At 39.3% G+C, this 13,769-nt stretch overlaps 1 protein-coding gene across 3 annotated transcripts in view; it reads left to right on the plus strand.

Moving 5' to 3' along the window:
- The window catches only part of Slc35a1 (solute carrier family 35 (CMP-sialic acid transporter), member A1), a 26,691-nt gene extending 13,242 nt beyond the window's left edge, over positions 1-13,449 (plus strand). For 2 of the 3 annotated variants that reach the window (XM_013032885.1, XM_013032887.1), the window contains exons 3-8: positions 737-896; positions 1,065-1,217; positions 6,843-6,909; positions 8,118-8,294; positions 8,925-9,059; positions 12,550-13,449. In XM_013032885.1, coding sequence (XP_012888339.1) covers positions 737-896; positions 1,065-1,217; positions 6,843-6,909; positions 8,118-8,294; positions 8,925-9,059; positions 12,550-12,677 — 820 coding nt within the window. In that variant the 3' untranslated portion in view covers positions 12,678-13,449. The remainder of the gene's footprint in view (positions 1-736; positions 897-1,064; positions 1,218-6,842; positions 6,910-8,117; positions 8,295-8,924; positions 9,060-12,549) is intronic. The other variant, XM_013032888.1, reaches the window with a different exon arrangement.
- The last annotated feature ends 320 nt before the right edge of the window (positions 13,450-13,769 follow it).

Here is a 13,769-nt window from a genome sequence, read left to right on the forward strand (position 1 = left end):
AAGTGGTAGAGCACTAGCCTTGAGCTGAAGAGCTGAGGGACAGCGCCCAGGCCCAGAGTTCAGGCCCCATGACCGGACCAAAAAAAAAAAAAAAGAATACTCTTTAAGCTGGGTGTGGTGGTACATGCCTATAATCCCAGCACTTGGGAGACAGAGAATCAAGTTTGGAGGCCAGCCTGGGCAAGCCTATCACCAAAAGCAAGTAGCTCAGTGGTACTGTACTTGCCTAAATGCATAGGGTTCTGGGTTCTACCCCCAACATTGGGATTTACAAAAAAAGCAAGGACAGAAAGGCAAAAAAAAAAAAATGCTTGGCAGCTATCTGCCTCATCACCCTTTCATGTCCTTTTTAAAAATTTTATTTTAGGGCTGGGAAGGTGGCTCAGTGGTAGAGCGCTTGCCTTGATGCCTGAGGCCCTGGGTTCGATTCCTCAGCACCACATAAGCAAAAGGAAAAAAGCCGGAAGTGGCGCTGTGGTTCAAGTGGTAGAGCGCTTGCCTTGAGCTGTAGAGCTGAGGGACAGCGCCCAGGCCCAGAGTTCAGACCCCACGACCAGACCCCCCCCCAAAATTTTTTTTTTAAATTTTATTGTAAAGGTGCTGCACAGAGGGGTTACAGTTACACGAGTAAGGTAATGAGTGCCTTTCTTGTTGACCATTGTTACTCCTTCATTTTTCTCCCACTATTCCTTCCTTCCCTCCCTTCTCCCCTTCCCATGTCTTTTTGTTTCCAAAGAGAAACCGGCAGTTTTGGTCGATTCAAGGCCTCATTAAGTGAGCACGTCTTGGGGAGCCCCAAGGAGCTGATGAAGTTGAGCGTGCCATCTCTGGTCTATGCGGTGCAGAACAACATGGCCTTCCTGGCGCTCAGTAATCTGGACGCAGCCGTGTATCAGGTGAGCGGATGATAAGCAGCAGCTCTGACTTTTAGACACGATTTTTGTGGTGAACGGACTTTAATCTATTGTGTTATCCAGTATTTTTTTCTCAATTTTATTAAGGATATCTGAAATAATATAATATCAGAGACTACATGAGTATACTAATTCAAGGTGTGTTTCTAGGTGACATACCAACTGAAAATTCCCTGTACTGCTTTATGTACTGTGTTGATGTTGAACCGGACACTCAGCAAATTACAGTGGATTTCAGTTTTTATGTTGTGTGGTGGAGTCACATTAGTTCAGTGGAAGCCAGTGCAAGCTACAAAAGTTGTGGTAAGAAAATGCATACAGTAAGTAAAATAGGAAACACCTCGTATACACTTTAGCCTTGTACAATTCAGCCACACTGCTGAATATGGCATGATTACATTTAATTTAATGATGTGATGAATAGGGATAATGATACTTAACCATTGTCTGTTTCTTGGAGAATGTTACAATATATTAGAGATGGAAGGTACCCTACTCATAATGTATTTTACCTTGTTTGAGGGATAACAAAAAGAATTTCAGCCAGTTGAAGTAACTTATCTAGGGATAGTAACTTTGAAATTGTGCATGGTGTGTATGTTCATTACTTTTAGCTAGCTTCTCAGAAACAATGGATTAGGATTATTTCATCTAATTTTCATTCTTCCTTAACTCACAGTCTGTGGCACACATTCTTGCTGTCAGGCAATAGGGGAGAAGTGTTTTGATCATTGTTAATAAAAGTAGGAGCTAGTGGCTCACGCCTGTAATCCTAGGTACCAGGAGGCTAACAACTGGAAACTTACTGCTCAAAGAAATCTAGGCAGAAAATTCCTTAAGACTCTATCTCCAAAATAACCTGCAAAAAGCTGGACTAGAAGTCTGGTTTAGGTAGTAGAGGCTAGCCAGGTAAGCAAGCTGAGCAAGTGTGAGACTGAGTTCAAACTCCAGTACTGACAAAAACCTCTCTCCTCACAAACCCCTTACATGTGAAGATATCAAGATTAAATATTAAGGTACATATTTTTTCTTTTTAATACAGTGTGCTTCAGTTATTTCCCTTAGGAGAAGTAGGAAGTAGAATTTGTTATCATTTTCTGAAGGTCAGGTTTCCCTCCATACTGAACACTCTCCTCAACTTTTAACAAATGGACCATCGTTCTTGAAGAGAAGGCAGCTGGGAAAGTGCACAGAGAACTTGTACAAGTAGAAAGTCTCTTCTTCTTCTTCTTTTTTTGAAAGCCTGTTCTTTTTAAACAGCTATTCTCTAGATTGGTAGAGAAGAAATGTCAGAAAATGTGTTTAGATTGAGTTCTTGCTCTCAGATGATGCCAAGGCATCCTTATATTATTGGTGACACTTCAAGATATCGAATAGGCAGTGCATACTTAATCAGTTATAGAACTTCAGAGAAATAACTTGAGAACGCAAATGTGTTAAATATGAGCTTCAATACCTCACCCTTAGAAAAGTCCAGGAAACAATATGTGAAAAGCTGTTAGCTTCAGCAGTGAGCACGGGCAGAGTGCCTCTCATTACTTCGCTTTTATCAGAATAGTGTGAATCCTCACTTAGTCCATTGTGAATGAGGATGTCATGTTCCAGCTCCTCCCAGGGTCTACCCACCCTCCCCCCAGCACCATTTTAAATACTACTGTACTTCATGTGGTGTGGTTTCTAGACAGAAACTTGCCAGATCCGGCCTCCTGCCTCACCAGTTTGCCCTGTATTTCTCTTGCAGATGCTTTGTCATTACTCCTCTATGTCCTGAAACTTCACAGTATTTCCAGATGTTCCCTGAGTTTGCTAGTGTGGGTTATAACTTTCTTGATACTAGAGAACTATTAAATCAGTTTAAGATTATATTATTTGTGGGACAGCAGAGTATCAATTTTATAACTGACTGTGGTGCATAAATACAGTTTGTCTCAAATGTTGTGTATAGTGGATTTATTCTAAACAATTTTTTTGTTGCTGTTGTCAGTTGTGGGGCTTGAACTCTGGGCCTAGGCGCTGTCCCTCAGCTCTTCAGCTCAAGGCTAACACTCTACCATTTGAGCCACAGGGTCACTTGCAGTTTTCTGAGTGGTTTATTGGAGATAAGAGTCTCATGGACTTTCCTCCCTGGCTGGCTTTGAACTGCAATCCTCAGATCTCAGCCTCCTGAATAGCTAGGATTACAGGCATGAGCCACCGGACACCCGGCTTCTAAACAGAATGTAAGATGCATTTGTATTTATGAAGTTCATCTGACTAGTTTTGGTCCATTTCTTTGCCTCTGGAGTTCTTATCCATCCTTAGGTTTGCTATAAATATTATGCTTTCTAGAGTAGAATGCATAATGTCTTCTTAGTTTTCAGTTCTGCTGTTATACCACTTAGATTCTTTCCCTAGCTCTTTTTTGTTTTGAATGAGGTCTTGTTATAGTCTAGATTGTCTTCAAATTCACTGTGTGGCCCAGGCTTGCCTCAAACCTTGGATCATCCTGTCTCAGTTTCCCAGGTGCTGTAATTATAGGCATGCACCACTATGCCTGACTTGATGTTTTCTTTTTGCTCACTACAACATTATCTCTCAATGGTTTTTATGGGTCAGGTATTTGGTAGTGCCCAGCTACATGGTTCAGGCTTAACAAGCATTTCTCTGTCTGAACATTCACTGTATTTTTAATACTACAAAGGGTAAACTTTTAGTGAGCTCAAAGTTCTCATGTATAAAGAACAACTTGGGCTTTTCTCACTCAATTTTGTCTCAATCCCATTTGGATGTATTTGCTTTTCCTTTTTTTTTTGGTCAATCATGGGGCTTGAACTCTGGGCCTGAGTGCTCCCTCAGCTCTTTAGCTCAAGGCTAGTGCTCTACCAATTGAGCCACAGCGCCACTTCCAGTTTTCTGAGTGGTTTATTGGAGATAAGAGTCTCATGGAGTTTACTTTCCTGCAATCCTCAGATCTTAGCCTCCTGAATAGCTAGGATTACAGGCTGAGCCACCAGCGCCTGGCTCTCTTTTTCTCTTGGTGTGGTTGGAGTAAACTCTTGCTGAAGTGTGATGACCTCACGGTGGTGTTGGGAAGAGGATGCTTTCAGAAGCCATGTGCTGAGAGGGATCAATGCCTTTCCTGCAGGAGTCGCTCTGTCCCCTGGGGAGCAGGCCCTTAGAAAGCTGTGCCATCTCTATGACATCTCTGCACCTGCAACTCCCAGCTCCATTACTCCATGGGAATCCTTTCTGTAAGGAAGTGTGGTGTGTTCTACCCTTAGGGAAAGCCAACTTGTTTTCCACTGATGACTATTAAGCTTAAGTTCTTCATGTCATCAGTAAGATTTGTGCTCAAAGGAGCAATGACAGCTGCAGTCACTCACTTCCACTGGCATTATATTCAAAGTGCTCTTTCATTGCCTCTTTTTAAAAATGGAAACTTGATTTGTGTAATTCTATATCCTTGCTGTCTACTTCAAGACTCTTTCCTTGAAGAGTAAATACTTTTAAAAGCTTTCTTTAATATTTTATGTTTTTGCAAGGTTTCACTTACTCTTTGGTTGGTTACTCTTTTATTAGTATTAAAAAAGTCTTCCTAGTTACATTCTTATGGCGATCTACAAGTCCTTTTGTTCCTTTAATCAGAATTCAGAAAAGATGCTCTTATGCATCATGTTTCTTTTGTTGTTGTTAGTCACGAGGCCTGAATTTAGGACATGGGTGCTGTCCCAAGCTCTTATGCTTAAGGATAGTGGTCTACCACTTTGAGCCACAGTGCTACTTTCAGCTTTTGAGTGGTTAGTTGAAGTTTAGAGTCTCAGGGGGACTTTTCTGCCTGGGATGACTTTGAATCCAAATCCTCAGATCCCAGCCTCCCAAGGAGCTAGGATTATAGGCTGGAGGCACCAGTGCCCAACTCATGTTTACTTTTTTTTTGTCATGGGGCTTGAACTCTGGTGAGCCACAGAGCCACTTCCGGTTTTCTGGTGGCTTATTGGAAATAGGAGTCTCACAGACTTTCCTGCCCAGGCTGGCCTTGAACTGTGATCCTCAGATCTCAGCCTCCTGAGTAGCTAGGATTACAGGCATGAACCACCAGCACCCGGCTGTGTTTACTTTTTTTAATGATGATTTATTGTCTTCTCTTTCTTTCTGTATTGGGTTTGAGCTCTGTCTCTCACTTGCTAGTCAAGCATTCTACCTTCCCGGTCCCAGCCCTCATGTTCATTTGTGTTCTTTTGAAGTCTTCACCAGAACCTCATTTTCAGAACCTCTTATATCATCTTCTCACCAGCCATGGAATTCTACCTTGGAGTTTAATTTTTTTTTTCCTTTGTGGTATTGGGGTTTAAACTCAGGGCCTTTCACTTGCTAAGCAAATTTTTTATGATGTGAGCATGACTCCAGTCCCATGTTACCTTGGTTATTTTTGAGGTAGGGTCTTGCTTTATGCCTGGGCCAGCCTGGGCTGTGGTCTTTTTGTCTGGGGATGGCACATTGGCTCAGCCATTGTGCTTCCCCAATAACTGGAACAACAGGTAGGCACCACCTGTCCAGCTATTGACTTTTATGTCAGGACGGCCTCAAACCTCAATCCTCTTATCGCTGCCTCTTGAGTTGTTAAGATTATAGGGTTGAGCTTGATTTACTCAGGATTGACACTCATGTTCTTCAACTGTGCTGTGTAGCAGCCAACATGTCTGTTGTTCTTCCAAAATTTCCATCATGTCCATGTCACCATTCAACAGTTTTTGTCACTAGTCTAAACATGACAGGAACGCAAGTATTGATTAAACTCTATTTTTAGCAGATGTCAGATGAAATTGTTTCATAATTTGTGTCTGGAAAACATCCACATTAATCAATTTAGTCTATGGTGTAGCAGCAGCTCTCTACTTTTATTCTACATCAAAAACAACTGGAAAGTTACTTAAAACTGAGTGCTGGGCCCATCCCCATAGTTTATAATTCAGTAGGTTTGGGGTGAAGCCTGACAATTTCCCTTTCTAATGAATTCCCAGGTGATGCTGCTGCTGGTCCAGGGATACTTTGAGAGCCATTGGTCTACAATGTCTCCTGTTTCTTCTTTTTCTCTTCATATAAACATTTTAGATCAAGCTTTCTTCTCAGCTACTTACTCTCCGTACATTAGGCTTATTTATTTTAAAGAACAAGATATATGCATCCTTATTACAGTAGTGAGACTCATCCCTCTAATTTCACTGATGTTGAGAGAGTATCTGTCTTTATCTCTTAGGAAAGACATAGATCTACAGAATTAGTTCAGGGAAGAAAGGAATTAAGGTTGAAGCAGTAGGTGGGGACTGATGACATGTATCGCTTGGCACTGTCTCACACACAGTATTGTAATTATGAATGTTTATCAGTCTTCTATCCGTGAAGCCATTTAAGAACCAGGATTGTGTATCATCACCTTCTTTATTATTACTACAATTACTATTACCCATTATATGGCAGTGATTCTGGTACACAGAAGATATACTATAAATATTGGTCAAAACTCAATGAAGTGGTCAGAATTCAATGAAGCTAGCACTTACCTTATAGGTGATAATTCAATGAAGCTAGCACTTACCGTATAGGTGATAGGGAATAAACAAGCTAAATCATTATCATGGATCATGGAAATCCAATTAGGGCAGTGACGGAAATGAAAAGCAGCAGGCCAACTATGCAAAACTGTGTGCTAGTGGTACTTTTTGGTATTAGGATGTAGGAGGTGAATATGTTACATTACTCATATCCTATGTCTGTGATGGAAAGGACACTCTAAGTGCTCTGGTTAATTTCTAGATTGGTCTTTTTATTTGGTTTTTTATATTCTATAGAATAGTTGTGTTTGACATGAAATATGTTATAGTAGAACTATAACACATTTTTTCAATTGCCTAGTCTATTACTAAAATCAACTAAAAATTAATATTGCAGGTGGAACAGAATCCACTACTAGGGTTTGGTGCTATAGCTATTGCTGTGCTGTGCTCAGGATTTGCAGGTAAGTCAGGAAAGCATTCTGTTATCCTGTTACCATATTGGTTTTAGATACTTTTCTAGTAAATTATGGCCCCGTTTGACTCATTTCATACCTCAGTCCTGATTTAACTTAGTTACCACTGAGTAAACTTGTCATTCTTGACCATTCCAAGAACACAAAAGTAAATAGAAAAAAAAAAAAAAACATCTGAAAATGGAGCAAATTAGCCTTCAGAAAGCTCAAGTACCTATTTTTCTGGAATTCAAGTTATCCTTAAGTGAACCTCTGCTGCTATAGTGGTTAATAGTACAGCTCCATTTCTATTTTGTTCTGTAGCCTCAATTCTTCTTAGTAGACTAGGAACTAGGGAATAGTAAAGAAATGGATGAAGTTGTATCTTGAAGATGTAACACAGAAGAGTAGCAGCCAAAAGGGGGAGAGAGAGAGAACATGACTAACATCAGCAAACAAGGCCTTTGATTACATGTATAGCAACAATTAGTTCTCTAATCAGTCAAATAAAATGCAAATATTTCCAGGTGTGGTGGTGCAATAATCCTAGCTATTTAGGAATTAGAGGTAGAAGGATCATTAGTTCCAAAGTTACTTTCTTAGTATGGCTCAAGAAGTAGGTCTAAAAAAATGTGTTAGGAGAACAGGCAGGATTTGGAAATAAAATATTGCCTGTTTCGTTGGAAAGGAGAAACCTGAATTTGGGAAAGTATTCCCATGGTGTACCCCTTAGGAACTCTCAACTTCAGAAAAATGCCCATACAATATACCTAGTTAGAAATCCATAGGGCCTTCTGGAAAGGAAAATGGCTACATTTAGCGGATTTTATTTAAACTTGGCATACTGAAGACTTTTGGAGGTGATTTGTCGAAGTTAGAATTCATTACCCAGCAGATATTACAGGGATATTATCGGAAAATTCTTACAGTAGTTTTTCAAGTGACCAAAGCATCTCCTTCAGGGGTAAACTGTCTTACAATAATTTAACCACCCTTTGTCATTGTAGCTTATAATGTTCCCTCTTAGGCATGAATCTGTATGAGTGCTATAAAAAAGCAAATTGTAATGCTCAAGATGGCATGTCATGACCTGAATAGAAAATGTTTGTGTAACTAATGATTAGATTTGCTCCCCAAATCACACTTTATACACTTCTACTACGTGGAAGACATTTTAAATGAATTCATAATACATTTATGTTATACTCTTCTTTCAGGAGTATATTTTGAAAAGGTTTTGAAGAGTTCAGATACATCCCTTTGGGTGAGAAACATTCAGATGTATCTATCTGGGATTGTTGTGACCTTAGCTGGTGCCTACTTGTCAGATGGAGCTGAAATTAAACACAAAGGATTTTTCTATGGTTACACATACTATGTCTGGTTTGTCATTTGTAAGTATCCAGGAATTAAAATTTTGAGTAGATCCTTTATTTTTTTTAAGAAGCTGGATGTGTTTTAAGCCTGTATTGTATTTTGAAATTATTCCTTTGATACTGTGAATAAGTTTAAAAATGTAATTTTGGTTTTATTGACTTTTGTGGGATAGCTATCCCAAAGCAATTTTGCCTTCACAATCAAAAGAATGTAATGTGTTAGCAATAACTGTATAAGCTCACAGCCCACAAAGTCCCTTGGGCATCTCAGGACCTACAACTCAGTTTTAGCAGACTTTCAGAAACTTGTTTGTAAAGAAAAGTTTTCCTCTTCTTAGGTTAATTAGTGTGGCATCTCTGGGGATAAGAATTACCTGTTAGGGCTGGGAAGGTGGCTCAGTGGTAGAGCGCTTGCCTTGCATGCATGAGGCCCTGGGTTCGATTCCTAAGCACCACATAAGCAAAAAGAAAAAAGTCGGAAGTGGCGCTGTGGCTCAAGTGGTAGAGCGCTAGCCTTGAGCTGAAGAGCTGAGGGACAGTGCCCAGGCCCAGAGTTCAGGCCCCACGACTGGACCTAAAAAAAAAAAAAGAATTACCTGTTAAACAATGTCTTATTTATTTTCATATTATTTATTTCTCTATCCCAAGTTCTTGCAAGTGTTGGTGGCCTCTATACCTCTGTGGTGGTCAAGTACACAGACAACATCATGAAAGGCTTTTCTGCGGCCGCAGCCATTGTCCTTTCTACCATTGCTTCAGTGATACTGTTTGGACTACAGATAAGTATGTCTTAGTTTGTAATGAATCCACTGTTTCACATGGGAACACTATCACTTCCATGATTTATTTCACCTCATAGTAGAAGTGGCAGTTGGTCACAGCGTTAAGAGAAATTCTACTTTTATAAGAGGTAAACAGGAAAAGAATTCTACTTTTGTTACCACAATTTATTCTACAAGTGCAGCAGTTTGTGGTTGTAGAATGAGAGCAGTCCTGCTGCTGCTGACTTGGTATATGTGAACTTAGGCCTCACTGTTCCCAAGGTGTGAAGACACAGGAAAACAGCTGGCCCTTAGCTTCTGCAGGTTCTGCATCCATGCACTCAACCAACCAGTTGGAAAATGTTGAAGAACAGTCTGCATCTGTACTAAATGTGTACATACTTCCTTCTTGTTGATATTCTCTAAAGTCTAGAATAAATTACTTAGTATTTATATTGTATTGGGTATTATACGTAACCTTTGAACAATTTGTATAGGAGGATGTGTGTGAGTTATGTGGGTCTGGAACCTGGGAGGGTGTCTGAACCAGTTCACGAAGCCAGTTCATACAGAGCGGGTAGTGCATGATTAGGTACTCAGAATCAGACAAGAACTTGAGGAAGTGATTACTTTCAGAATTGAACTAATCAGGCTTATTTCGAGGAAAGAAAAAATTCTCAACTTTCACCTTCCTCTTTTGAACTTCAAAATTTGTTTTAAAAATGCAACCCAATGCTAGGTGTTGGTGGCTCATGGCTATATTTGTACCTAGTCTGGAGGCTGAGATCTGAGTACTGCAGTTCAAAGCCAGCCCAGGCAGGCAATCCATGAGACTCTTACCTCACAGTTAAGCACCAAAAGCTGTGAATCGAGTGGTAGAACATTATCCTTAAGCATAAAGGCCTTTTGAACTTAAGTCCTGAATTCAGGCCCCAGAATGGATACACCGTCACACATACACACCCAAATGTAGACTTTTATCTTAGTTTTATAATGATACCCTTGTTCATTTAATAACTAAAAACTCATTATAAGCTTGCATTCTGGCACCCTTCTGCTGTGCTAGCCCTAATTTTCCCTAGCTTTCTCACTTGGCATAAAGTTGGGTTTTAAATTATTTCAGCAACAATAAACAGGGTGATTTTAAACTATGCAATAACAGTCCTTTTCTTCCTATTCTTTTCTTTTAGCAAAAGAGCATGAGTTTGTTGCAAAACAACTTACAAAACTGATGTTATAAGTTCAAATTTTGCTTGTACCATTTATTTGAAGCCATAATGAAGTTACATAGCTTAGAGTGTCTTAACTGTGAAGTATTAACAAAATCACCTGTCCCCTAGGGTCGTCCGATGACCGGCTTAGAATAGGCCCATTACGGGCTGGGAAGGTGGCTCAGGGGTAGAGCGCTTGCCTTGCATGCATGAGGCCCTGGGTTCGATTCCTCAGCACTACATAAGCAGGAAAAAAAAGCTGGAAGTGGTGCTATGGCTCAAGTGGTAGAGCGCTAGCCTTGAGCTGAAGAGCTGAGGGACAGCGCCCAGGCCCAGAGTTCAGGAGTGGACCCCCCCCAAAAAAAAAACAAAAACAAAAGAATAGGCCCATTACATAGGAAGGAAACTGTTCAAGACCAACCACTTACCAGATTAGTGCTGGGTATTTGTGGGCCTTCCTTTAGTTGCAGTTCTTACCTGATCTGAGTGAAGTTTTTTGTTGTTGTTGTTTTGCTTTTGGTTGTAGGGCTTGAACTCAGGGCTTGAGTGCTGTCTCTGAGCTTTTTCACTCATGTCTAATGCGTTACCACTTGAAACCATAGTGCTACTTTGGTTTTCTGGTGGTTAACTGGAGGTGAGTTTCATAGACTTTCCTGCACAGCTGGCTCTGCACCACAGTCCTCAGATGGTAGCTTCCTGAGTAGCTAGATTACAGGCCTGAGTCAACTTTTAAATTTCAGTTCTTATCAATCCTTATGTTATAATCCTTATGTCTTTACTCCGGAGGAAAATTTGTTAACAGTGTAAAATGTTTTTGGTCAATGTTCTCTTCACAATCTATTTTAATGTAAAATACCTACTTTTCTTAAAGCTGGTATTTTCTAGTTGGGGTGAACTGGGTAGCCATATGTAAGTGTTGCCACTTTGTGCTCTATGTAGAATATGCTTCAGTTTTTCTTAGAATGTAGTTTTGATGTTAAGCACTTATTTATATAATGTCTACATGTCTAGATGAGCCTAGTTGTAATTCAGTTTCTTACATTCTGATGTTCAGAATTAAGATTTTTTTTTTAAAAAGGTAAATCTGTCAAGAAATGTAATTTTATACGGTCTATTCAGAAATTTTCAGTGGTTTGGATTACTGGTCACAATACATTTTACTTAATCATCTTTAAAATTTTTTTGGCAGTACTAGGGCTTGAACTTGGGACCTCATGCTTGCTTGGCAGGTATACTACCACTTAAACCACACTTCTAGCCCTTTCTGCTCAGGTTATTTTTGAGATAGGGTCTCACACTTCTACCCAGGCCAGTCTAGATAGATTGTAAACCTTCTATGTACATTTTCTTCCATAGCTAGGAAGACAGCTATGCACTACCATGCCCAACTTCCTGTTCAGATCTGTTTTTTTTGCCCAGGTTGCCCTTGACCTTTGATCCTCCCAATCTTCAAATCTCCAGAGCAGCTAGTATTATAGGTGTGAGCAGCAACACAAGCATCTGGCTAAACTGTCTTCCAAACTTCTACAAATTTTTGGTATCATGGAAAAGCCAAACTACTGCACCTTCTATTTATATATTTCTATTCTATATTGTGTATCTATTTCTATATTACATATAGTATATATAATATAAATCACATAGGATTATATTCTTTGTTAGAGTGGTTCAAGAACTGGGGGAGAACAAAGGAAGGGGTAAAAATGTCCAAAAAAAGAAATTGCTCATTACATGCCTTATTAAATGGTAACCCCTCTGTATATCACCTTAATAAAATTATTTTTTTAAAGAATACCCACACAGAAGACACTTAGAAAAAACAAGAGTAACCTCCGAATAATCAATTTTTACATCTGAAAGAGTGGTCCAAGACAGGGATAATTATCAACTTGAAAAGTTATGTATGGTAACTCATCATACTTTTTTTTTTTTTTGTCAGTAGTGGGGCTTGATCTCAGGGCCTGGGCACTCTTCCTGAGATTCATTTGCTCAAGGTTAGAACTCTATCACTTGAGCCACAGCGTCACTTCTGGCTTTTTCTGTTTATGTGGTACTGAGGAATTGAACCCAGGGCTTCATGAATGCTAGCCAAGCACTAAGCCACATTCCTAGCCCCAATCATACCTTTTTTATTTTACCAGACTAAGATAATTTTCTTAAAATGTTACCAGCATAAGACAGAATACTTGTTTTCTCCTATGATCTAATAGTGTAACCACACAATTAAAATTAAAAAAATTTAAATTGATGATCGTTAGTCATAAAGGCACAAATACAGGCTAAACTTCTTTTTCTTTTCAGCACTCACCTTTGCTCTGGGAGCCCTTCTTGTGTGTATTTCCATATATCTCTATGGATTACCCAGACAAGATACTACATCCATTCAACAAGGAGAAACCGCTTCAAAAGAGAGAATCATTGGTGTGTGATTTGAGCCTTACAAGATTCATATTATGACTGAACTGTTTGCATTGAACTAGAGCCTTAAGTCAATCCCAGAAGGTAGGTTAAAGAGCAACAACCATCAGTGAACTGTATGGCATAGAATAAGAAAGCTGTATACAGGAAATGCTAATACAGAGATTTAAAGTGAGCTGCTTGGACAAATCTGAACTGTTTTACAATGAAGGAATTTAATTACTGTATATATACATATATTGTGTACATAAAAATGTAGAAATATTTAAAATCATGTGACGCTACAATATCCGAGTAACAAGGTGTGGGACAGTGTATAAGGGTTAAAGTGCCAAAGCCATTTCTGTCCTAACTGTTCTCTTGTTCAGGTATTGGGGAGATGGACAACCCCTCCTTGTTCTTTGATTCATGTACAGCAGTTATCCCAGCAACAATTAAGCTCTTTCTTAGAAAAGAGGCAGAGACAGGACAGGCTAGTTCAGACACATACTGTGTTTAACTTCTGAAACTGAATCTGTCTCCTAACTCGGTGATTTCTAGGTGGTGACTGAACTGAGAACTCCTTTAGTGCTGTATTTATTTGTACTGCTTATTCTCTGGTTCATGTTCCTTTACTGTAGATGATATTCTTTTCACAAAATTTTCTAATGTCACTTTTCTACTTTTTAAAAAAAATATAAAATATAGTTCATTGTTGGGCTTTCAATAATTTATTAAATTTGTGATTAAAAAAACTTTCTATAATATTAATTGGGAAAATTCAGCAATAAACCTTATTTATCAGTTCTGTTTTTTTTTTAAATTTTGGTTCTGTGTGTGCAATTGTGTAAAATAAGGCTGTTTTCATGTAATAACTACAATCCAATTTTGGTAAGCCTTACATAAGAATGACTGCAAACTGGGCACTGGTGGCTCATACCTGCAATCCTAGCCACTCAGAAAGCTGAGATGTGAGGATTATGGTTTGAAGCCAGCCTAGGCAGGAAAAATCTATGAAACTTTTATCTTCTATTAATCACAAAAAGCCAGAAATGTATTTGTGGCTCAAGTGGTAGAGCACTAGCCTTCAGAGAACTCAGACAGCTCCCAGGCTAAGTTCAAGT

Source organism: Dipodomys ordii, unplaced genomic scaffold (assembly GCF_000151885.1).
Source record: "Dipodomys ordii isolate 6190 unplaced genomic scaffold, Dord_2.0 Scaffold158, whole genome shotgun sequence".
Taxonomy (NCBI): Eukaryota; Metazoa; Chordata; class Mammalia; order Rodentia; family Heteromyidae; genus Dipodomys; species Dipodomys ordii.